The sequence below is a fragment of the Diadema antillarum genome, unplaced genomic scaffold (genome assembly GCF_040938485.1).
Source record: "Diadema antillarum isolate AM-2024a unplaced genomic scaffold, OU_Dant_1.0 seq00001817_RagTag, whole genome shotgun sequence".
Lineage (NCBI taxonomy): Eukaryota > Metazoa > Echinodermata > Echinoidea > Diadematoida > Diadematidae > Diadema > Diadema antillarum.
In genome coordinates this window covers 248,844-275,634 of record NW_027272492.1, presented here as the reverse complement: position 1 = coordinate 275,634, position 26,791 = coordinate 248,844, and the positions used below count along the sequence as shown (strand labels likewise).

Genomic DNA, 26,791 nt, shown 5'->3' with positions numbered 1-26,791 from the left:
TGAATCCATAAAGGACCTACTGAGAACAAGTTGATATGTTTTGCTTATAACAAAGTAATTTATAGATCATCTCAAGTTATCGTTTGGCAAATAGGCATCCTCACGAAAATTAGGCGTTCTTGAAAAAAAAATGTGTTTCTCTTCCATCACCCAAAAGCCACGTGCAATTGTACTTTCTACAATTAAGCTGGAAGTGAAAATACTGTGATCATTCATAAAAATGTACACAACACTGGCTTTGAACTGTTCGAGTGATGCCAGAGCAGCATTCTCACTCCACATTAAACCAGGAACAGAAGAAAGATAATTCGTCCCCGTCAATTCAATAACTCCTCTCATAAATGACTAATCAGAAATTGAATTTTGAAATATGTACATTAGTTCCAATCCTGTCAGAGAGCAACTTCTCCCTTCTTTCTCTCTCTCTCTCTTTTAATGATATCTCAATCTAAGAAAACTATATAAGCATTCCAAAGAAAGGTACTTAATCGCACAAGTTTCTTCTCAAATTGTTCATCTGTCCAAGTGTGAAATTGCATACCCTCTTTTAGGACACACTTATATTATACGTCTCATAAAGAAAACATGACTGCTGATTTCTAAACACTATGATACATTTTGTACACGGTATATTTTTTTCTTTCTAGTCCGGTCAAATCCTCACAGTGTAACCTCTTGATTCCGTTCTTCCTGGTCGTGTTTCGAAGTTTAAAGATCTAGCTCACTGCGGTTTTGCAACAAATATCGTTGGAACTTGTCGGCTCACGTTGGCGTCAGACTGGTAAACTATCCCTTCCAGCCTCGGTAGAAATGAGGGGTTAAAAATGTTCTCCGTTAGGAAACATTGGCACAATGAAGGTCCGTCATTAGTTAGAAACGATAAGTGTCTGCCTTCCAAGAATAGAATAGCCTCCCCCTTCTCTGTTGTCCTTTGCAACATTGGTGACTTTGCCGGAGTGCCTTCAAGCTCTCACTCACTGAAACTCTCACTTGCCATTTACCACTATCAGGAAAGTAGTTGCACTGGAGCATGTTCTTTTTTTCTTCTTCTTCTCTTTTTTTTGAAGGCGTGTTTTCCCGAACCGTAAATCTGCAAAAGACCCTGCGGGTGATAGAAGTGCGTCACATCTTTCTAGTCAGGAAAAAAAAAGGCTGCCGCGTTCTCCCCTCCGTATAAAGATGGAAACAGGCGGACGCATCTTCCCGAGAATTCTACGTGTATTGATTGGGCTCGTCGTCAAAATATTTTCACGCTTTTTTTTCTCGATCATATTCCCGACGGGCTGATTCAGTGTTTCTACCCTGTTTTAATCGATCGCTGATATCATCATCATGTTACTGAGTAAACTTCTCGGCGACGGTATCGCCGCCCTCCCTTCTCCTCTTCTGCTCGGAGATGAAATGAACAAAATTGTTGCTCGTTGGCCGTCCAGCGGCACTATAATCAGTAGCCATTAATCAGCCTCTTAGAGGCAGATCCTTTGCCATTGGATTATTTTGAATGAATTTAAATGTTCTTGAACGCTAAGTGTTTTAGTGCAATATTTGAGTATATAGTAGTACACACATTAGGAATGAGATATTCCACCCACTGTCATCAAATTTGAATAGTGATACCATGTCAGTCTTGTAGGTGGTAAAGCTCATATCATATAAACATTTTTACATAACGCAGCTAGGCGTGAAATTTTTCTATCTACATCAGTGTAACGCAACGATAACGTTACAAAACATGACGTACTTGAAAAGCCCAGACGTGTAAGTCTTGTGTTTTGCTGTCCGTATTCCTGTTGCAGATTTAAAAACGATTATTGAATCACCAGCGGTTTTTTTTTAATGAGAAAACGAATCGTGTGCCATCCACCACACAAACTGAGCGTTGCTTGATTGACATCGTCGATACGACTATTATTTTCATTGCGTATTCTATCGCTCTTCGTACACCACGTTATGTTGTCAGCTGGCATTGGTCCCGCGTAGCAATGATGCGGTTGATCAATATTCCCGAGAGGCGGGGAGACGCCACTTGATCCGTTTGTTCTGACCGGAATTTGACTAGTTACATTCGCGTGTCTTGATTGACTTTGAGGTATTCCTGGGTGGTGGCTTGAGTTGTGGATTTTCCCGAAATGAGTCGTTTCGATGAGCGTGACATGCCTATGTGAAATGCCTGCTTGAACGCCTCTCTGTAACGGTTACTCATTACAGTGTAAATAATGGGGTTGATGACCGCATTAATGTATGACAATGATCTTCCCACGTAAGACAGCACTTCTTTGGCCGTTGCGGAGCCAAAGTAATTTTCTCCCGACATTCTCGCAACCATATTCAAGGCAGAGACAAACTCGAATGGTGCCAACGAACAGAAGAAAAATGCACCATTAATGACCAGCATACGTGCTACTTGATCGCGCATTTTCGTATCATTATCCTTGGTACCGCCGTGTATGCGCAATCGTTCGATCGATCTGTTTAAGCCACGTATTATTGCGATATACAGCAGTATGTTAACGACTAAGGAGATGAAGAATGGTATCGTTTGCATACCCAGCGCGTAGGCGGCTATCCATTCGTGAAGGGGATGACAGAACGCGAACGTTGTCGGGTAGTCTGCAAATTGCTGTCCCGGTGGCCATTGGAGGCAGTACTTATTAAACATGAAATTGGAGGGAGTTAAGGCTGCGGCCACGATGGCCGATATGATCCACGAAGCCGATGTGAAGATAGCCGTTTTCGTGAACTGACTAGTCTCGCTCTTTTTCTGGGGACGGCAAACGGCACAATACCGCTCTACAGATACGAAGGTGATGAAAAACAAGGAAGCTATGTAGGCCGCATCAGAGAGTAGAAAGACCCAGATGCAACCACCTCGTCCCATAGGATTATCATCATCAAGTATCGGAGACATTGCATATCGCCAAATTTTCTCACCGATAGCCATCAGCAGAAAGATGATATCAGATATCGCCAGATTTAGGAGGTAGCAGTTCGTGCAAGTTCTCATCCGGGGAATTTTGATCACGACATAGATAAACGCCAGATTACCAAGCACGCCTATTACCATGAGGAGAGGTAAGAAGGCAGTGATATAAAAGGTATGACCCGGTCCATATATCATGCTTGGAATTTCATCGATGGTAAGATTAAAACTGTCTACGCAGTCAGGATCCATATTGACGACGAATATTTTCTAATGCGGGTCTGAAGAAGCAAGAGTCATGATGACTTGGGCTGTGCAAGAGTTTCAGTCAAACAGCAAGAAGTCAGAGGCAACGTTTACTTCGCTGTGAAGACGTGCCCGTGCGAACGAAGCATCGCGACTGACGCAGATTGCAGGGAGAGTAAGAGCGTCTATCCTTTTTTCCGCTCATGCAGCGCATGCGTCCAAGACTGCCGTAACGCTTGACGTGCGGTGATTGGTCGGCAGAGCGAATCGCAGTCACAGCCTTCGATTCAGCACACGTTAGGATTGGCTGCCAAGCTTTTTCTGGTGTCTGGTGTGCAACACCGAGATTCATCGTCAGAGTTATAGCCCGTCACAGCGATATTTATCTGCTGCTCTCATGGTTCGAAGAACGCATCCTCCCCATAGCCCTCTGATTGTTCAACCGTTCTATCTACAATCAATGCCAACCTGAAATAGTCACAAATGACTGCACGCCACGACCTTACATGACGGATGAGAAATATCGATGGCTGTCTTCACAAAGGCTGACAGCTAAGGGGAGATTAGCAGACGATTTGCTCGAAAAAGCAGCAGAAAAAATGCTTTAAAGATCTACTAAAGAGCGAACATATCCAGGTATTTCATACAATAAAGAGCAATTTAAGTAAGCCTGATGAATTTTGATTATCGTCTTATCCCATAATAGGACAGTGATACTCTAGTTTGCATATGACTTTCTCCGTAAAAGTTAGAATTTCATTATCTCGATTGATTTTAATTTCTATATCAGTTCTCACAGTAGCAAGCCGCAAATAACAGTTCACATCGCAACTATTACAATTCTTAGGGTGTGTCTAAAACTTGTAGTTAACACACAATGGTTACGCATCTACCGTTGATTGGATGGCATTGCGTATAGAACATCGGCAATTCATATCGCAGCTAATACAATGCTTATGGTGTATTGCATCAGTCAGTTTCTGTGTATTTAATTTGTATTTAACTTGTATTTAGCGCACGATAGTTACACATCTACCGTTGATTGTAGTATGGTATTGCGCATCGAACATCTATTCATGCATTCATTTTGTTTTATTTATTTCATACTGCAGAGTTGGCCGGTTCGGTTTTGTTAAACTGCTTTCCAAAGGGGCCCTGCAGTAATAACAAATACCATTCTACATGAAAATACACAATACAGTTATAGGTAACACTGTAAACTAAAACATCAAAAGTGGACTAATGATGAATAAGTATACCTAAAACATGGATATACAGGTATATTGCACAATTACAAATCAATTGAATGACTACATAATCTATGGTTTTGCCCTTTTTTTAATCCATAGAGAGATGTACATGTTTGAAAATTTACAAGGAGTTCATTAACAAGGCAGCTCCTACATAATTTTCTTATGCAAAAGAATTTATTTTATATTCTGTCCATGGACGGGAGGTTGAAGTGGGTATTTCAAAGAATAACCTTGTGTCTTATAATTTACTGTTCGTTTTCAATGATTCTAAATGAGCTGATATTAGATTATTTTGCAATTTGAAAACGAGAATACAATATTGATGTTTTATACGTTGCTCAACTGACTGCCATTTCAGCGTTTGTAACAAGGAAGTTTGAGCAGTATGATGATTTGTATTAAAAATCATCTTGGCATATTCATTTTAGAATCTTTATATCTTATCCCTATGGATGAGGGTTTTGAGTGGTATCGCGTATCGAACGGTTTGGATGGTATCGCGAATCGATGAGGGTTTCCATTTTGTATTCTACGATAGGGTCATAGATATTGTCTTTGAGACACTCATGGATGTTAGTTAAATCGGAACAGTTCAGTACTTCATTGATTATCATTTCTATTATTATTTATTTTCATGGTTTGTGAAAACAGGACGTTGGCTTCGTCTGACAAAAGTGTGTTTGCGCATGTTCTGATTCGGTCTATTGTGCATAATCATTACTATATGACGGTTTTTGTTTGTTTGTTTGATTGATTGATTGATTGATTGATTGATTAATTGATTGATTGATTGATTGATTGATTGATTGATTGATTGATTTTTTTTTTTTCTATCACGTTTTAGCATCAAAGGGATAAAGGGTTTATTCCCCTAACCGGGCAATTGGTGTATCGCATAGATTTAAGAAGCTATCATAAACTGCGTACTTTGGTTTTCTTTAAGCAGTTGTACAGAAGATCTAAAAAAATATTCTGGCAAGTTACAGTCTCTATTTCGTTCATAATAGGTACTAGAAGTATAGAAGCAATACAAAGAAGTACAGTAATTCCAACCGCAGGGGGAAAAGAGTACCAGTTTTACATAGCAGTCACCACTATGTGTGACTTATGAGCTTGAGCTTTGTGTTGGCGATTGGTTGTGATGCTATATGCATTCATAGAATCAGGACGATGAATATAATATCTGAGACTCGAACTATTCTCTTGAAAAATATTACGATTATCATATCCAAGGCCACACTTGTAACAGAAAAAAAAAAATCATTCGTGTGTGTGCGTGTGTGTGTGTGTGTGTGTGTGCGTAATAGTATTTAACAATCACTTATCATGAGTAGGAGATGGGCAATTTCACTCATGTTGGCGGTGGTAGAATCAATTTTGCGTGCGTTAAGACGTAGCGGAGCTGCAAAGCGTCTCCCTCCATGGATATCGTCGTGCATGAGGTATAATGATGAGGTGGCTTCACGGCTGGCCGAGAGTGCCCACTGGCGCGTAAAGCTAATGAGGACGGCGCGCGCGATCCGCATGCGTCATGACTGATTCTGTACATTGTGACTCCAAATCCAAATGTATAGGCCTACCGATGGTCGACAGCTCAGAAACTCAATGAGGAAAGTGGGCTCAGATTAATCCTGTCACGTCATGACAGTCATGCTTTTCAAAAGGCAGTGCCTCTCTGGTGTGAGTAGTCGCAATATATATAGAGGGGGGTTTCTGTTGTTTCTGTTCTTGTAAACCACATGAGCTCGTTGTAACTGTAACTTAAAAACTTATGTAAAGAAGATGTATCTTGAAGTAGCATTCATGACCATAAAGTAAGATTCGAGAATGTCAACAACATCGAAAAAGAAGTAAATGGGTGGAAATACTTTCATCACTCTGTATCAATTAGCTTTAAGGCGGCATTTGACGTTGACAGTGGATGTACAATTATGGTGTGTGTGTGGGTTTTTTTTTAAGAGGAATGTTTTACAAGCAGGTATTCAACTTAAGATGTTGGAATTTATGTTTGAAAATAGACATCGGAAATGGCTTGTGACCTTGATACAGGTGAATCTGTATGTAATCCTTCGTGCAACATGCTAACTTGATTTACCGCTATCCCTCGACACGCATTAACAGACATTCAGGCACCCATGTTCGGACGCACACCGTTGTCTGCACGTACTCGCGAAGCATGCAGAATTCAATGAACGTACTAAACACCCTATTTCCTCCCCCCTCCCCCCCTCCCCCTCCCCCCATCCCTCTCTTCCCCTTTCTTTCACTCGCAGTTTGAATTCTCACCAGCATGATCAGCAAGACCGTTCCCGGTCATGTATTCGATAAAGCATGAAGGTGCGAATCCGTTTCCTCCCACGCGCTCCGGGTCAGAGACGCCGACATCATTGCAGTGGTATTGACAGATACATCATATTATACCAAGTTTATGTTGATAGTTCATTCCAATGGCGCCGATTTTAGGAGAGCTATATAGGGATGGTGACGGGCTGGGAGTATACTTCCCGTACACTGTGTTGAGAGGGTGTGGGTTATGAAATTACAAACCAAACCAAACCAAACCAAATATCACACAAATCTTGCAGCTTATACGCCATGTCATTAATTTTGTCAACGGTCTCTGCGCTTGTCATTGTATTTCATATCGCGAAGTTTTCGTCATCTCCTTGGGGGAGAAGCGCAGAAAAGAGACCTATTTAACAGCCATTGTCAGCAATCGACACCGATACTCATGTATTTGTTACGTTTCATCACTATCCACTTTGTTTAAGTGAGACACAGATGATAAGGAAATAGAATATAAAGTGTTCATGATCTGAAGTAATGCCATGCAACCGGTACTTACCATCGTCTTTGGCTTTGTAATAATATAGGTGGGAGTAACTGGCTGAGTCGATCTCTCAATAATTGCAGGTGTTTGATCAACGGATAACGCTCAGAGCGTAGTGTAGAGTACTATAATATTTCTTCAATCAGCAGTGCATCAGAGTTGGAGGATCTGAACATTCAATGGTGATGATAGCGCTTTCCTACGTAAGACTAATCGCATCCTAAGTATTATACGCACACACATACACACACAATACGCGCTGCTGGTTGTCCAACTACTAGTATATCGCTTCCTTACGATACACGTTGCATTACACATCTAGCATGAATGCAGCATATTATACCATAATAACCATTAATATAATAGAACAGTCTACACCCCAGTTCAAATCCCATTTTCTCAATTTAACCTTTATACGAAACGCCACAGATTAAGATCATATCAATGTGACTTATGATACAATGGTTTTCCTTTGAAAAAAAAAACCCACACACACACATTATGTTTGGAAAGGCTTTATGAGGATCTACCTGCAAAAAAAAAAGAAAAAAAATAGGTGGTGAAACTCTGACAGTGACAGCTTGTTCCCCGCCTCTCCCTAAATTATGATAGAGATCGAAAACACCACAATTTTCCATGTGAAATAACTGAAAACAAACATGAGAAATATACACAGACTGCAACATGAAAATGGAAGTTTGTTGCACTTAACACCTTATTACAACACTTGTAAAATAATACTCCTCGAACGCTTATAATGCTAAATGCTATGGTGCATTAATAAAAGATATAAAAAATAAAATGATGCTATTGTTTTGGTCGGGATTGGGATTCAGAATATCAAATAACACAATGATAAAAATAGGAAACAAAAGTGTATTTGACGAAAATAAATTTTGAAATGGCTGAGATATCCAGAAACAAAGCAAAATAAAGAGGTTCTAATAAAATGTGGGTCCCACCTTTTATTAGGAGCTCTTTGTGTTTAGATATCTCAGCCATTCTGAAATCGATTTTCATCAAATAAACTATTGATTCCTCCTAAAATTGTATGCTTTTTGATATTTCATATAAAGAATGTACACGGTTTCTATTATGTCGCAAAAAGTTAAAACCTGCATCTCCATCTTGATCAGAACCGCATCATTCCTTTAATGCAGGTCCCTCTCGCAGGAGGGCATTAACCTATCAGCTTCTGTCAATCTCTATCTTCACTGGTCCCTCTTGCCACTCATGTTTCCTCTCTCTCCATGACCACAGACCCTGAGCACGGAGGCCATGCGTCATTCCTCCACTTCCTCTACTCAAACCTTGTCTCGACACCTTTTGCCGGAAGCCACGGTATATATGTAAGCAATAACAACACCAAACTGCCATTATTAATTTCAACGTTTGCATGCAAGCAAAATACTATAGCAGTCGATTTAGACATTGCCACAGGGAATGGCTGTATAAGCATTCTCCGGAAGCTTTATATCTTGAATGCGGGATTGATTGGTGGGAAGAAATTGTACATGTTGATATAATCATATCAACGTGAAGTGTCCCATGCCTCAAATTTGGACTCAGTGGCATGGTGTTTTATGGATGACATTATAATATAGACGAAAGTTGAATTCCGTGAAAATCCTTCCCCTAAATAATGTTCGTATATGCCAACGATATGCGTGTATACTTACGTACCTTCCATCATTATATGTTGTGTAATTGATAAACATGTTTCGAAACTAAGTATTAGGTTGAAATCACGTGCAATCCATTATGTTAATTCTTTTTCATTCAATAGCTTAAATTATCATTTCACGTTATTTTCAATATGTTTCTATCCCATACATGCACCTCGGTTTTCGGTTTGTATTTCTTTATCAAACCATGTTTGTGTACAGACAATAAAGCTGAAAAAAGATCAAGTGTGGAAAAAGCTTCAACTAATTCAGATGGCATCCTGCGGCATCCCTTGTCATCATCTGTCACGATTAATGTGCAGTTCGCATTGTATGCATTTTTAAAGTGCATGGATGTTGTATATAGAACACGAACGTTACATCTGCTATTTATGTCTCATCGTTGAAAGACGGTAAATCCCGCCTTAAAACATCTTTATGACCGCAACCAGTACATTACCTTTCAACATTTTGCATCTGATAGGGGATTATTGAGGTCATCAAGCATAATGTATGTTGAATATCCTAAACACAGCCACTTCCTCAATCCTTCCCTCCTTCTATTTTACCGCCCCCCCCCCCCCCCCCCCACCCCCATTCTTTTCCCCCGTAATTACGGCTGGCCGTCTAGCTGCTGCTCCATCTCCTCCCCTTCTCACTCCCTTTCTTTTTTCTTTCTTTCTTTCTCTCTCTCCCTCCCTCCCTCTCTCTCTCTCTCTCTTTCTCTCTCTAAGACAGATCTTGGGCATGACCCGGGTTCGGGGCTTTGTCTTCTGTTATTTTTGTGAAGAATACATGCATAAAATTTGCACCAGTTAACCAGCGTGTTCTTCATATTATTTTGGATGATCGAACAGAGCTTGTGTTGCCTGGGAGTTTAGATAGTGTATGCGAGTGTGAGCGTATGCGTGTGTGTGTGTGGGTGGTGGGTGGGTGTGAGTTTGGAAGTGAATAGATATCATTTGGAAAAAAGTGTGTGTGTATATGTCAATGTATGTGTGTGAGTATGTTTGTGTTCCATTCTCTTCATTCAATGTTGTTTGCGTTTTAGAGGCACAAGACTCTATCTGAAGTTGAAGAATTATAAAATTCTGTAACATGAACACGTTTGACCAATTTTGACTCGTTATATCGAATGCACTCTCTCCACGAGCCTGGCTTACTAAGACATCGCCTCGGGAGAGGAGTTCTAGCTGAATGTTATTGTTTGAATGTGAAAAGTTGAATCACACGTACATGTTCTGAATTGAACGATACGGTATGGATTAAGTTGAGAATGGTATACTGGTTGGATGATGACGTCAGTGGCAAACAATGAATACAAGATAAATTATATTCCTCTCTCTGTGTCTTTTAAATTCAATTCCCTTTACTTGTAAAAGTTTAAGAGATAAGTAATTGAAAGCGATAGTACTTAAGAAACACATACCTTTTATTTACCTTATAGGATGAAAGCTCTTGAATTCTTCCATTTTTTCAGACCGCACACACACACACCCCGAATATATACGCACTATAATTACCTACATAGAGCATTACAATGAAGGCTTTGTGAAAGCGATTTGGAAAAGACTGCGAAGTTATCAAACCTATCTTCTGAAACTCAGATGTCGCTATACCTACTAAGGGAGCTTGTTTTCAACAGTCAATAGATGCAAAGTAGGACATAATTATACTTCAGAAGTACAAGTTTCTTTATGTTATTTTGTCCGCTGCTGGCATAAGGGTTAGTGTGTATAACTCTTTTTATGCAATACCATGACACAATCCATATACGGCTGTGTATTGAGTATTTTAACCAAAAGAAGAACTTGAGCGTGCTCGTGGTATTTGATGAGGATAAGGAACTGTTGAGGAAAAGGAACTGTCATTCCTATACCTGGGTGGCGTCGAGGATGTTTATTCTTTATCACCATTCGACGCTTTCTCTTCTTTTCTTTAACAACATGGTATGTTTGTTTCGACATAAGGATGTGTCTGTCCAAGCATTAAAATCACATTTTAGAATGTTCCTATTCTACGGTCGTTTATAAAATGACGTTTGTTTTGAGCTCTTTCTAGCACGCAGACGAGGTTGATTTTGCTTATTCTCGCACCTCGATAACCTCTGAGTTTGATCAATCTTCCGATAACATATTTGAATGTGCTCATTCCTAAAAAAAAAAAAAAATATATATATATATATATATATATATATATGTATTATACATGCATGTATATAAAACTGTCTCTTTTATTTGTTCATTCTGTTGATAAAGTGGTATTTCAGTACCTTCATTTTGGCAATAAGATAGCAATTGAGCATGATTATAGCTGCAGTGAACTTTAGGAAGGGCTTTCTTTCTCAATAAAATTGCTTTTAGTGCATTGTTTATAGTTATGATCTAACTTAAGAGCATCTTATCCTTGCCATATTATGGATTGGTGTATACGAGTTTATTCCCGCAATGAGATGGCTTTTGGGCTAAGTGTGGTCGTTCTTGTGATTAGATGGCACTTGAATTTGCTCGCTCTTTCTCCGCTGTCAATCTCCTCGAACACTCTCACACTCTTCGGGGAGAGTTCAGGAAACAGTGACCCCTATTGAATACTCCCAGGGATACAACGTCTTCTCTCACCCATCTCTCCCCCCCCCCCCCCCGTCTACACAAACGCATACAGATACTAAGTAATATGCATACTCTGATGTTCCAAACAAAACACCACAACCACTCGCACGGAGACGTGCTCTCGCAGAAACGAGGGCTGCCACGATGGGAGTGAAATAAATAACTTTGGCAAGACAACGAACCACTTCGACCTCCGCGATGCGCTGTCTCGCTCGCTCGGAAACAAAAGTCCATCCACTCTCCAATCCAAATTGATCTCTTGTTCCACATTGGCACCAATTAAGGGATGCCTAATTGCTTTGATTGTCGACACACAAGACGAACGGAACCCCACCTTCTTCAACACCACTTTTGTTACGGTCATGATATCTTGCACAGATCGATTTATGCGGGGGGTCGATAGTATAGAATGAAAGCAAATAACCAGGAGCAACGAATGCGGAAGGTGAATTTCAGACGTAATTTTCTCGACAAGTCCCTCCAAACGTCCAATCAGTTACAAGAATGTCTAGTCTTGGAGGACCTTTTGTATAGATTGCCGAGGTAATGTGACTTCAGATAACAAAGCTCTTAGGGGTTTGTTGAAATGCCCAGAAGTATAGAACTTAATCTGTTAAGTCATTATGCCAAGAAACACCTGTATGACGTTAAAGCACGGCACGACACGACATAGCAGTTTGAAGCATTTATGTGGTTCTTGCAACCAAAGCGGATGAAATGTATATCAATCAAATGAAACCGGAAAGGCACTGCTTTGTTTCCGATCCAACCAATCAAGACAGCTAGGGTAGTTGATATTCGAAGCTGGTTTGCCATGCCTACAGGCCTATGGGGCATGTGGGGGAGTGGACATTCATTCTACAGCATTCCTGTAAATATTGCACTGTATGCGCATTGGTTGCCATAAACTTCAGCAGTACACATATTTCAAAGGGGTTGGAGTTTATCTGTTTATTTGTTCGTTTGTTTTTATTCTGCTTCTCTAATGAAATCAAAATAAACATGGGTTTGACAAGTTTTAAGAAAATATCACCAAATGACAAAGCAGCAATACAAAAGTGTAGTTTATACCACATGAATAACAAAATAATTGTTAAACATTTATGGTCGCATGATAACATAGAAAAGGCAGTACATTTGGTTCAACAAGAAAGCAGTAGACCGTCACCTAAGCATGGCTTGACTGGGCTGATGGCCTCATTGGGGATGTACCTCAGGTTTGCCTCTCGCGAAAGGTATTCATTTTCATTGTTATTGTTATCATTATCATTATTATTATTATTATTATTATTATTATTATTATTATTATTATTATTATTATTATTATTATTATTAATATTATTATTATTATCATCATCATTACCATACGGTAGTATGTTTTAGTAGGAAAAAATGTGAAAGGGTGCTGTGCGTATGCAGTAGGAGTGTTATAAAGCGTCTTGTGATTATACCTTCCATTCGTGATAAGGTTATGTTGGATGATACTATTTGAGGGGGGGGGGGGGGTCCCGACAAGCTGTAAAGTCCCGTATACCTACTGACGCATGTGTTGTGTGAATATTGTCGGCATGGGTGGGACACCACTCATAGACTTTGACTTTCTTTTTGTTTTGATTTATTTTGATTTCTGTATTTCTTTTTTTTTTCAAATAGAGCGACAAATTGATAAAAAATATTTAAAAAGACATACAAATCAGTGTAGGAATTGTCAATTTTGTGACAATGCTGTCCCTGATAAACATGTTAAAATAACAACTTTGCAATGCATACTTTAATCATACATGAACAAGGGAGAAATCTCTACAAGAGGCCGTATTCATGAGCAAAGCTTAAATCATATACACATCTTGTACATTTACATTATTTCATACATACATACACACATTCATACATACATACATACATACTTCTAATTTGGTTTCAATTCTATTTGTGTATACATGAGGGTCCTGCGTAGAAATGAAAAAAGTGGCCTTTGTTTGCAAGCCATTGCCACAAAATGTTGTGTTGATATAGAAATGTAACTCTCATTGCACAATATCGACTGCTCATGATAAGGCATTCCCAAACATATCAGCTTCCCATGCGCCTCACTTTATAGATGATTGTACTCAGACTTACATCAATTCGTAGAAAACAGATACTTACTAAAGTGTTTTATTCGTGTTACAGAACAATAATTCGCTTTCGTTAAAAGATAAGGCGCCTTTATGCAATCCTGCATGTCTCATCTTTCACATCATGACATGTAAAAAGTTGTGATAAAACGATATTTTCACTATCGACACACGCGCAGTTTTATAAGTGGAAGGAAGACTGTAAGAAGTGCTATAATTCTTGACCGTTGATCTGTTTCATTCTGAATTTTCAAGCTGCGCGTGAAGATAAAAGAAGTGTTCAGAATCTTAGCAATCAAAAAACCTGTGGCATATTAGACGCTCATGTGAAAGAAAAGAATGTTTTCCTTCATCAGCTATAACTGGATACTTCTAAAAGCCTGCACTGTGCATGTTGTGAGTCGGTGTCTTTCGAACAATCAATATAGCTTTTGCCTTTAATGTCGCATAATCTAGGAAACGGAAAAGGACGGCTCTCTAATGTGAACAGTGCATTGAATTTCCAGCTGTCTACAGGCGCCTTGTTTCCGTTGGCGCAGTGTGGTGATGTCCAAGTCTCTTTGCTTTCAAATCGCTGGTCGAGAAGAAAATTTTTCCTTCTTCTTCTCCTCCTGTTCTTTTTTATTTTTGTCTTCGTCGTATTCTTATTCTTCTTCCTTGTCCAGACTATGTCTATCTACTACTTATTTCAGCTACAACTCTCACGCGACTTGAACTGACAAATTGAGCTTGTTCCTCTTTGTTGTTGTTTTTTTTTCTCTCTCTTTCTCTTCTTTTTCTCTTTCTATCTTTTAATGTATTCTGAGCATGCTACAGGAAATATGTCTGAAAGGACGTCAATATTTGGTCAGGGTGTTTCAAGGTTGTTTATCACGTGGTATACGAGAAAGAGATGAAAACACTGATGGAAATCAACAGAATCCGAACTGAATCCGCCGACGTCAAACGGATCAATGACCCCCTCCCCCAATGTTAAGCGAGAAGACTCCGTCCTATGTGTTTAATCATCTCACAGCATTCCTCTAGAACTCTCAAAATAATTAACTATTGGGGATCAAGAAGTGCTTATTGATAAGATCAAAAGCAAAATTCAAATTCAAATTCAAATGAATTTATTTCGAGGTATTTTTTTGCATTGAATATATATTGCAAATGAAATACAGTCATTTATTCTTCTTTTTTTCAAGACAATAAGGCATACAGTGTGTACATACGAACATAATTGAAATTTGCGTGTACAATGGGCTGTTAACACATTGAAGAAAAGAAACAAGAAAACACGTCGATTGGGAGCTACTCAGGATAGTGAAACAAATGATCTGACTGAATTACGGTACATGTATTGGGAATGTGAATGCAGAAGACTGTCGTCAAATAAGCATTTAGCTTGAAGATACGACAACCTTAAAAGAGAAAAAACGGGCAAAATGATACGACATTTAACGATTCTCGAGGCGATCTAATTATTCCAATTAATTGTATTGTATTTCTTTTGATAATTTTTAGGAGAATGAACGACCAAGCAGACAAACAAAGAGAGATTAAATGCAGTTGCCAAAATGGTTTTGAAGAAGAAAGCATAATATTCCTCAGAACCACGTGACATAACAGGAATCGAACACCTAGATTCTCTATACTCCGGAAGGAACTGGAATGTTTTTCACTTTCATCATTTTCCCCTTTCCCGCATCTCTCCTTCAAGGGATGGTATAGTTTTGGTGGAGATGGGAATTCAGGTGTTAACCTTTTGCGAGATGACTATACGCCACCTATACAAAATATCAAAGAGCACATAATTCTAAGAGGAACTAAACATTTATTTGATTAAAATCGGTTTTGAAATGGCTGAAATATCGGAAAATAAAGTAAAACAAAGTGGTTCTAATAAAAGATGGATCCCACCTTTTATTGAGACCAATGATTTTCATAAAATAGATTTTGAATTCTTCTTCAAATTGCATGCTCTTTGATATTTCATATACGTGGTTTATAATCATCTCGCACAAAAAGTTAAAACCAGGGGCCCGTCTTATAAAGCAATCAATCACAACTTTAGGATTTCAATTCAATTCAATTCAATTCAATTCAATTCAATTCAATCATAGTTTATTTCCAATCAACGAAAATCAAAACATAGTACAAAGTATACATGTCATGAAATAATATTGTTCAAACATTTGCAAAAGATTCATGTAGTATATAAATTATATAACAACATATGTATATATACAATAATAGGAGGAACAATGCATAATACTTCGTGGGCGTGCGGAAAATAAATGCGATTATGGAAATAGTGATCCACTAAAAAGCAAAGCTTGTGGGACGTGGATCGCTAGATAAATAATGAGTAAATAATATATAATTCGAGGTTTTTTTATAGCTATTGTATTTGATATAGATTATTTAAGTCATTCGAAAAAATAACAAATAAAAATAGAGTATAAATGCTAATTGAATGATTGAATGCAAATCCATCTTATAAAAAGTTATGACTGAAATTAAGACGGAGAACTGCAATCAATTAATCACAGGTTGCGATTGATTGCAGCTTTCAAGAGATTTGTGATTAATTGATTTCTATCACAAGTTTTATAAAACAGGGCCCTGAATTCTCATCTCAACCAAAGCTATACAACCCCGTTAAATGAAATATGAAAGAGCATGTAATTCTAAGAAGGATTCAACGTTTATTTGATGAAAATTGGTTTTCGAATGGCTGAGATATCCAAAAAAAGAGTGATAATGATAAAAGACTACAGGCCACGCCTTTAATTAGGATCTCTTTGTGTCACCTTGTTTTTGGATACTAGTATCTCAGCCATTTCAAAACCAATTTTCATCAAGTAAACTTTTGATACCCCTTAGAATTGCATGCTCTTTGACATCTCATATAGAGTTGTTTCTGAATATCTCGCAAAACGTTAAAAGCTAAATCCTCACCTCGACCAGAACTGTGCACATCCTTTAAAGAAAAAATAAATCATCCTGATGTCATGTTATTTTGTATATGAACACAGACAAATCTGAGATTTAGATCAGTGAAAACTTGGGAAAAATCGGACACGAAAAATAAAAAAGTGATGAATTATAACAATTTAGAGAGCAACATGAATTGACAGGTCTTGGGGATCTTGGTGTTGAGCAGCTCCCACTTTGTTTTATACACAATTTGGCTTCAGTCAGAACCTCTCAGCTGAGTAGGACAGTACTCTTGATATATACCAAGATTTTTTTTTCTCAGGAGAAGAATGAAAATTAGTGATTTTGGGTGTATGAAGCGATTGGAGATCTCCTTAACACATAGATCACATAGACTTGCTAATTTGTCTTACTCTTTCAACCTTTACGACTCACAACTCCTCCCCCCCCCCCCCTCCTCAAAACAAAAATCCTGGTATAAGTCTCTATTATAATTCTTCTGTTCTCAAACAAAGCAACATTATTATCAGGGTAGTTAAATTGTCCAGTGGAGACTGCATATCTGCGTATATAGGCGCTGCAACACAACACGATTTGGAACATGCAGTGTTGCATGTGTATGAACAAAGCTTTGCGTCATCATTTGCAATCAGAAATGGCTAAAAATACAGATAACTCTATCCAGAATTGCAAGAAAAACATTATCAATATTCTATAAGCATTCCACTTGATCAACAGTCAACATGGGATTACCTTTCACCACTCACCCCCACCCATCTCTCTTCCTCTCTCTCTCTCTCTCTCTCTCGATTGATCTTCCTCTACTTGTATTTTATCGTCGCAGTTTACTGTTGCGTCAGTGTGTTTTGGTAAAAACCCAAGTACAACTAGAGATTGTAATTTGTCATTACTGACAAATTAAGGTGATCCGATTTTTTTTTTTTTTATCAATGATTCGAGTCTTGATCGCAATACGCGTGACCATACAGGTTTCATATGTGTTTAGAGACATTGGCCGTGTGATGTTTGGATTCTCATTTAGAAAAGCAAGTCACATCTGCCATCTTGGGTGCCAAATTCTGTATGCACTAGAAAACGAAGATACAGCAACAAACACATATGACCTTTGACTCAACTTTACACTCCCAAGGTGGCATCTGAGGAAGAAGTCGTTAGTTTGTGAAATGATTCTTCCGACATTGTCTATACGTGTGCAAAATATGGGGAAAATAGGACAGGTATTCACCAAAATACAAGATGAAACATTTATGACTTTTGACCCTAGTTTACATACCCAAGATGGTGTCCGATCAAATAGTTGGTGTTTTAGAAAATAATGTACGTGACATGAACTAAACCTGTGCAAAATATGGGGGTGTTAAGGGCTGTTTTTCTTGAGTTACTGCAAAGAAAGTTGCAGAAAGAAAGATATATCTCAATACATCGAAGTTAAGCTTTCAGTTTAACCAAGTTTTTAACGTGATTCCGACATCGTGAGAAAAAACGAAGGAGACTCATACGATAGCGCAAAGCCTCAGCTATAACATATCAATATCTGAGAGAAATTCACCGAGGGTAAGTTAGCCAGTGCTCGATAAAGACAATCATGTCAATTTTCACATCCAGAAAAATTCCCTCCCGTTTACAAGTACGTCATAACGAAGATACCTGTAGAAAGAAGTACACCACCTTTGAACCCACTTTGCACAGACAAGATGGCATCTGAGCGAAAAGTGGTTATTTTGTGAAATGATTTTCGGAACATGGTCTTTGCGTGTGTAAAATATGAGAAAGGTAGGTCATTTATTCACCAAGATAGAGGATGAAACATCTATCACCTTTGACCCTAATTTAATCATGCTGAAAAATGGCAGATATGACTCCTTTTTCTAAATGAGGATCCAAACATCACACGGCCAATGTCTCTAAATACATTTGAAACCTGTATGGTCATCCTATTGCGATCAGGAATCGAATCATTGGTTTTAAAAAAATCGGAACACCTTAATTTGTCGGTCATGACAAATTACAATCTCTATGGTTTTGTGAAACGATTCTTCCTGTAAGGGCATTGTCTATACGTGTGCAAAATATGTGAAAGATAGGACAGAAGGTTGTGTTCACCAAGATGCAGGATGAAACATTTATGACGTTTGTCTCGACTTTACATACCGGTACCCAATATGTGTCCGATCAAGAAGTTGTTATGTTATAAAATAATGTATATGACACGAAGTAAACATGGCATGTTCAAAATATGGTTGTGATAGGGGCCGTTTTTTTTTTTTTTTTTTTTTTAGTTATTGCAAAGAAAGTTGCAGAAAGAAAGAAATATCTCAGTACATTGAAGATAAGCTTTAATTTCAACCAGGTTTTGTAACGTGATCACAACATTGCATGAAAAAAACGAAGGGCACACAATAGCGCAAAGTCTCAGCTACAACATATTAAAATCTGGGAGAAATTACTGAAGGGTGAGTGAGCAAGTGCTTGTAGGGGATCATGTCAATTTTCACTTCTAATCCCGACATCGTGTGAAAAACGAAGGACGCTCACACTACTGCTCAAAGTGTCAGCTACAACATATCAAAATGTGGGAGAAATTCACCTAAGGGTAAGTGAGCTAGTGCTCGATAAAGACAATCATGTCAATTTTCATATCTGGAAAAATTCCTTCCCATAGAGATAACAGGTACGTCATGAAGACACAGAAAGAAGTACCTGGTACGGCGTACGGCGTATGGCGTACGTTTGACTCCACTTTGCACAGGCTAGATGGCATCTGAGCAAAAAGCAGTTATTTTGTGTGATGATTCTCGTAAAATGGTTGTGTGTGCGAAATATGGGAGAGATAGGACATGTATTCACCAAGATACAGGATGAGAAAATTGTGACCTTTCTCCCTAATTTACATACCCAAGATGGTGTCCGATCAAGTAGTTGTTATTTTGTGAAATAATGTACGTGACATGAACTAAACATGTGCAAAATATTGGGGTGATGGGGCTGTTTTTCATGCGTTTCTGCAAAGAAATTTGCAGAAAGAAATAATTATGCAGACCGATTTTTCGGTCAACGGCTACCCATGAAAGGGGGAAATGTACCATTCATCGCCGCAGCTTTGAGAATATTACTATGTAGTATGTGAAGACAAAGGTGTGCGTAACTTGTTTCATAAAGCTGTTCGTATGTATAGTTACGAAAAACTTACGAGCGACTGGTGATCAGTTCTGGATTGCTATAGTTATCAGAATGTCAATAATTCAGCACAAGAACTGATCACCAGTCGGTCGAAAGTTGTTGGTGACTTTACGAACAGCTTGAAACACCCCCGAATTCTCGGGCGTGTGCTTCCATGGTACGCGTCTCGCGCACAGTAGTCTGGTTTCCAGACCCTTTGCCAACTGGACTCCGCGGCGACGAAGTCGCCGCCCCGCGACGAAGTCGCCGCCATTGCCGAACGAGAAAATCAACTTAAACTATACTAGTTTTCGACGTTGAGGGCGTTAATATCATGGATAGCGAAATAGTGTGGGCAGAGGGTCTGGAAGCCAGACTACGCGCACAGAGTGGTCTCGCGGTGCTCCCTCCATGATCCACACAGTGCTTGCATGCGTGGAGTGTACGTACCAAAGAGTATAGAAGCGCATGCGTGCGCTACTATGCTCGTACGCTTATACGTAGTATGCTAGTACCTTACCCATTTCCGTCCACGCGTATGTCTGTCAATATACGTGAGCTACTGCATTGGCGTGGCAGCGCAGCGACGGGCTCACAAATACGACTTCTGAAGACCTTTGCTTGAGACTGACGGTTTAAATAGTTTGGAGTTCGAGTACCAGGTGGGTATTAGTCTGTAAACGCAGGCGGCATGCCTAAACACAGATGTTTGGGTTTTTAGAACAAAATTTCATGTGTGTCGTCGTGGTGCTTGTTAGTGTTAGTGGCTATAAACGTTCGTCGTTAGAGTGTATCAGTACTATCACTCTTATGTGTTCAGTAGTGTCTGGGGTCAAGCCCATCGTATCCACCACAGCTCAGGCCCTATACGTGTGCGAAGCTAACTGTTGTAGTGCGTACACCGTGCGTCAAATGTCAGAAGTATCAGGAAGGAATTTGCGAAGTTTTTAACGTTAGACAAGACCGCGTTTCCTGAATGGACAAGGTGTGAGCCATATCATGATTTGCTATGTAATTACTAGGAAGGCTAAGTTCCAAAGAACCTACAGTTGTACGTTAAGAGTTGACGTTGACTAAGGGGGCTTACGGATGGGGATTACTCCCGTGATTCGCTTCTGGGCGAGATGCGGACGCCATTATTTTAATGCGTAGCTAGCTAACACCACGACCAGTAGATCACAGAGGGCGTATTTTATATTGCAGATAGCGGTGGTTCCTGTCCCCCTTTCATTTCACCCTTTTTTTTTTTTAGGGGGCATGCAGGGGAAGAAATATAACGTTACTTAGCCTGGACCTTGTTTTGTCATACAGAAGTATCATTCCTGTTTAATCATGAAATGTAACTGAAGAAAAGTAATTTATTTTCCAATATGCAGTCCCACAATTACACATCACAAGCTTGACTTTGACCTAATTTCACTGAGTTTAATACTGACCGTGTTATAACAATAGGGTTTCCCTGTATATGTGTGCACAGTGAGAAATGTGTTTTTAAGCAAGATTTTAAGTTTAAAAGATGGTTTTCCTTTGTTAAAAGAATTGTTTAGATTGCAGGAACAGTAAAATAATTTTACAAAGATTTGTTTAAAAAATTTGGGTGTTGTGCCTCATATTCCTCTCAAGTATGTATTTTCAGAATGTGTGTACCTTACATTATTAGTGGTCTCTCCTTATAACACAAGGTCCTCACAGGACCAGGAAAATGTGCTTGTTATAATGAAACCCTGTTGTATCAGGGTTACAAAAATAATACAATACAAATTGAAATTACAATCTAGGACCACAAAAAAATTACCTTGTTAATATAATGAACTTCGTTACATCAGTGCTAATTTTAGAGAGTTCACTGTAGAGCCTATACAAGTATTGTTGTAATGTTTGTATTTTTCTTTTCTTATCTTTCTGCAGGTACTGGTTGCCTTGGAAGGAGATTTGTGTTGGTCTTGTTGAAAGTATGTTTGTGTTTGTGTTTGTTATTTGTTGAATCATCTTCATCCTACATTTCATCTCATACCATTTCACCTTCATCCTTGAATATTCACTGAATATTCACTGAGATTACATCTGGAAATTCATCCTGGATTTCACGAACTCATCCCTGAAATATCTGAAATATACCTGAAATACCTGAACTTTACCTGAAATACCTTAACTTGAATTTGAAGAAAGCTGAGAACAGAAAACTTCTGAGTGCGTGAGAATAAGACAGTATCAGAAGGAGAGAAAGTTTCAGAATCAGAGGCAGAAAGAGTTAGAAAAAGTCAAAGAGAAAAAGAGTGAAATCAAAGAGAGGAAGAGTGAGAGTTGATGAAAAAAGTAAAAATTAAACAGAATAACAGTTTTAAGGAGTGTTTGAATGAAAGAGTGCATTCTTTAAAAGGATAGTTAAAAACTGTGGAAAGAGAATTGTAGAGAAGGCGAGAAGTTTGCTTAAAAATTGAAAATAGAAACAGTTAATTTCAGAAAAGGTGTTTAAGAGTCCAGAATACACTGAAAGATTATTAAAGAGTGCTGTCTTAAGACAAAAGCATTATAGTGTCATAAACGTAATTAGTGTAGACAATATTTGCACCAAGGTTTATTTGATATTTGATATATTCTGCGTTGAAAGTTGCTGCAAATAATTCAACTGCAGTTGACAAGAGTTGATAGCTAGGAGTTAATATTTTGAAGGAATTGTTAAAAGTGTGAGAAACGATTTATGAGGTGAGGCGAGAAGTATACTAAAAATTTTATGTGAAAATATTTCTTGGTATTTTGAGTCCTGAATTTTCGTTAATTGTTAATACAATAAAAGAATAATTGAAGAGTGCCATCTTCAGATAAAAACATTCTGGTCATAGTAAACAAAGGGAGAGACATTCATATTGCACCTTCAAGGGCTATTTATAATTATTGGGCTGTGAAAAGAAAAGCACAATTAGTAAAAGACATACCTTTATTGTTAAAGGAGTCATCTCAAAGCAGAAACATTACTGTTTCTGTAATTGTCAGTGAAAACAAAGAATAATTGGTGAAATTGAAATTTTTGTTGCAAAAAGCCCTACCCTAAGAGAAAAACATATAAGGGAGACTGATTATTGTGCAGTTAAGGCAAAAGCATAATTGGTAAAATTGAAACCTTTATTGCAAAGAACATAATCTTGAGATAAAGGCATCGGTCAAATTAAATGTTAGAGAATTGAAGCTGAAATTTCTGTTGGCAGATATGGTAAAAGGAAATTGGCATAGCTTTTCCATAAAGTAGGAATTGAAGCACGTAACAGACAAAGAGTGCCACCTGTTGCTGGAAAGAAGCAAACGTTGTACAAATATCCCCACCTGTTGGTAGAAACATTATATGGATCAGTGTCGCAGCTTACTGCTGGAATTTATATTGCAGTGAAATATAGTACGTGTACTGTACACTTGTATTAGTGCAACTTTCAAAGCTGTTCAATCCGACAATTCTGTTATCAATCGCAGTACTAGTGGAGTAGGTGTGATTCATAAAAGCATAGTGATTCAAGGAATATAACTGTGTTGATTGAACAGTTGATTGATATACATTTATTTAGTAATAGGTACCATATACTTTCAAAGATTCGAAAGCCCTGTAATTTGACAATGGAAGCAAGTGAATTCAAGATTGTTATTGGTGATATCCTAGATATCCTCCATAGTTTTGACTTGATGAGAAATGTAGAGGTCAGTGAATGTGATGCATGTTGCAATGTGATCAATGAAAATGAAAGCAGAGTACCATGTGAGGATTGTGGCAAGCAGTTTCATGTGATGTGTACAGGAACCAATTCTCATGAGGCTAGAATGTGTGATGCAAGGTTGATTTGGATATGTTCAGCATGTGGAAGCAATAATATTGCCCATCGCATCTTTGACAAAATTGGCATTCCCTGTCATTTCAATAGATACGAGCTTCTCGAAGACCTTGGTGATGAAGATTTTCATGTTGATGTTTCACTTTCATCATGCAAGAGCAACCAGAGAAAGAAACCAACGAAGAGGCTAAAAAAGAGGTATGTGAGAAGGAAGAACAAACGTGGTGTTCTAGAAATGACAAATGTGTGTGTGAGGGAAAGAGCAAATTGTGACAGAAATGAATCAGATCCGACATTCACTACAAATCTCACTAGGAGGCAATTTCAACCATTAGAAACTGCAGTTGATGATGGTTGGACAAGTGTGAAATCAAGGAAGACAAAAATGATTGAGAAGGCCAAACTGACAACATCCCAAACAATGACTGACAATCCTAAGACCAAGACCAGTAACAAGAGCTCGGTGAGATCAGTAAATGGTGTGATTCTCCAACCTGGTGTGACCTACATTGGCAAAGCAATGAAAGCCTACTATCTTGAAAAACAGAGAAGAGCCAAGACCAGCAAAGGCAAGAAATCAAAAGTAGAAACAAGGCAAGAAGAACATGGGGAACTCGTGAAGCGAAATATGAGTGCAAACTTGGACACAGGACGAAATGATAGTCTGCAGGTATATACTGAATCTGTATTGAATGTATATTCAAAGTGTGTTCAGTCACCTCGTGTTATGGCAAAATACTCTGAGCAAATCTATGCAAAAACACAGAGAAGTTGGGCTGATGTGGCTAAAAGCACTCCGAATATGACTAATGAATGTTTCGTGCTGAATGGTGATCAGGCTACATGTGTCTCTGTCCTTTCCACAGACATTGAAAAAGAAGTTTGGAATGTAAACAGGCTCTATGGAGGTGGAAATGCACGGCAACCAAGAAAGAAAGGTCGTTTCACGAAGATCCGCAACAAACAAAGTGTGCCACCGGTGAAAAATGCTGACTCACAGGTGCGTAATAATGAAAAGGTGAAACATGACATTCCTGAAGGAGAACATGCAGCAAAGAATGAAAAGTTGTGTAAGAATGAAATATCTGACTATGAGGACAGTATTTCCACAAGTAGAGATAACACAGGCTCGAATGATATGTCCAAAGTGAAATGTGACAGAATCCACAATGTGCATGAACTAAACCCATGTTACAGTGAAACAAAAGGTGTTGAAGGTGACAGTCAAATATCAGTGAAAGAATTGTTCTCTATGAATTCTTTTACAAATGTAAATGTTCACTCTCCATGTCACAGACCTGTTTCAGGTACACAAAACATGTGTGTTCACGTTTGTGATGAATCAATATTCCTGCCTGATCGTGAAAAAATTACTAATCCATCTGATTGCATAGTAACGAATGATGATTCTGCAAAAACTGTTGACCACTATTATTCATATGATGTTCAGGAATCGACAGTACTTATATTAGATGATGAACCAGCTGCAAATAATTTAGAGACTGAAGAACGTGTGTTTGAGCCTGTTTCTCTTTCAGATTCTGAATGTGGTGGAAGGCAATCATATTCTATGACCAAAACAATCGCACAAGGAAATTTTAATCAAGGTGATCAACGATTTGGTTATACTGCTGGCAAACAATGTGCATGTAATTCTCTTGTGGCAGTTCTCTACACTCAAACTAAAAATGGAATGGAAATGAGACCTTGTGATCTTGATCAGATTCTGACACTCGGGAATGAGTTGTATTATTACATAAAGAAGGATTCACCATTGAATGAAGAGCTTGTAATGATAGATGAATTACCCAAGGAACTTCATATTCTGGATGAAAACTTTCAAATAACCTATGCTGAATCAAAATATGGTGTGTTGGATGGAAATCAAAACAATTTGTCAAATTTTGGTGCTTTGTCATTGAACCAAGCATTAGAACAAGAACTGTGCAGATATGATGCATGTCTTATGAATTTTGCTGAGAGTGCATTTGCAATCATTAGACATGACAAGGGTTATTATGTATTTGATTCTCATTCCAGAAGTCATGATGGATTCTTGGTGCAAGATGGATGCAGTGTATTGCTTAGCATTTCATCATGGCAAGGTGTACAGGTACACTGTTTGAATTTGGCAAAATCAATGGCATGTGATTTACGTACTACTCAGTTTGAACTAACTGGTCTGGCATTAGAATCGAATTCTAAGAAAACTGCATTGACAGCTAGTAGCTTCAAGAGATCAAACCTAGTGAATACTGCATGTGGGAATACAAATGATCAAAATAGCAACATTTCAAAACATTGTGATCACGTTAAAGGAATTAACAGTGATGGCTGTAAGACTCAAAATGAAGCAAAGAAAAACAGAGAATATGTAAACAGTGATGACTATGGAAATACGAATGAAGTTGAATTTGTTTCAGTTGAGAAGACAACAGAAAGAAGAGATCGAAATTTCAAATTTGTTCCAATTACATATGCAGACAAGCAGTGTTTGTGTAACAAATTGAATGTCAGTTACAGTGGTGCTGCCAGTGAATCAGTGCACGATAGAAATGAAAGTTTGTGTATGAGGAAACCTGTAAATATCAAGAGAGTTACAGGTGATGGCAACTGCTTTTACAGAAGTATTGCTCATGTCGTTACTGGCAGTGAAGGAAATCATTCCATGCTCAGGAAATCCAATGTGGCACATTTACTGGAAACAGGTGATTTATTTAAAAATGTGATAGACACAGTGAAATATGAGACTGTCAGGGACTTTGTTCTTCAAGAGAAATTGATGGATTTAGGAACATGGGCTGGTCACACTGATATTAGTTCAATGGCACATATGTTGGATTGTGATATATATGTGTATGATGATCGAACAAAAAATTGGCAAATACTGTCTGCAAGGAAACCTGGGTACTACAACAAAGTAACAACTGAGAGAGGCATATATATTCTGTTCACTGGGGGCAATCATTTTGACGCAGTGGAAAGTGTAACTACTGTTCAGTCTAGTACTTTGGATGAGGAATTACCTATTTTTCATGTGAATTCAGATACAAGCATAGAAAATAAGAAAGAAAGTCATGATGTTTTATCTGAAATTACTAAAAACGTGACATTAAAGAAATGCAGTGTTAGAGTGAGAAAAATGACATCAAAGCAAATAATAATGGTATCAAACCTGAAACAGACACAAATTCCATTAGAAAACACCTGTGCACAGACAGAAAAAGCTGAC

General features: G+C 38.3%; 1 protein-coding gene and 1 long non-coding RNA gene across 2 annotated transcripts; one reads left to right on the top strand and one right to left on the bottom strand.

Moving 5' to 3' along the window:
* Positions 1-2,059: 2,059 nt before the first annotated feature.
* On the bottom strand, positions 2,060-3,310 carry LOC139712535 (neuropeptides capa receptor-like). The gene has a single exon (XM_071624350.1). The coding sequence runs from the start codon at positions 3,170-3,172 to the stop codon at positions 2,060-2,062; it is 1,113 nt and encodes a 370-aa protein (XP_071480451.1). The 5' UTR covers positions 3,173-3,310.
* A 17,012-nt stretch (positions 3,311-20,322) lies between these two features.
* Positions 20,323-25,764, top strand: LOC139712549 (uncharacterized). Its single transcript, XR_011709569.1, has 5 exons — positions 20,323-20,403; positions 21,650-21,693; positions 23,650-23,757; positions 24,426-24,559; positions 25,600-25,764. It is a non-coding gene; the product is annotated as an uncharacterized lncRNA (long non-coding RNA).
* The last annotated feature ends 1,027 nt before the right edge of the window (positions 25,765-26,791 follow it).

What these genes read in the sequence shown, in the direction of transcription:
- LOC139712535 (XM_071624350.1), bottom strand. Translation starts at nt 3,172, where the DNA reads ATGGATCCTGACTGCGTAGACAGTTTTAATCTTACCATCGATGAAATT.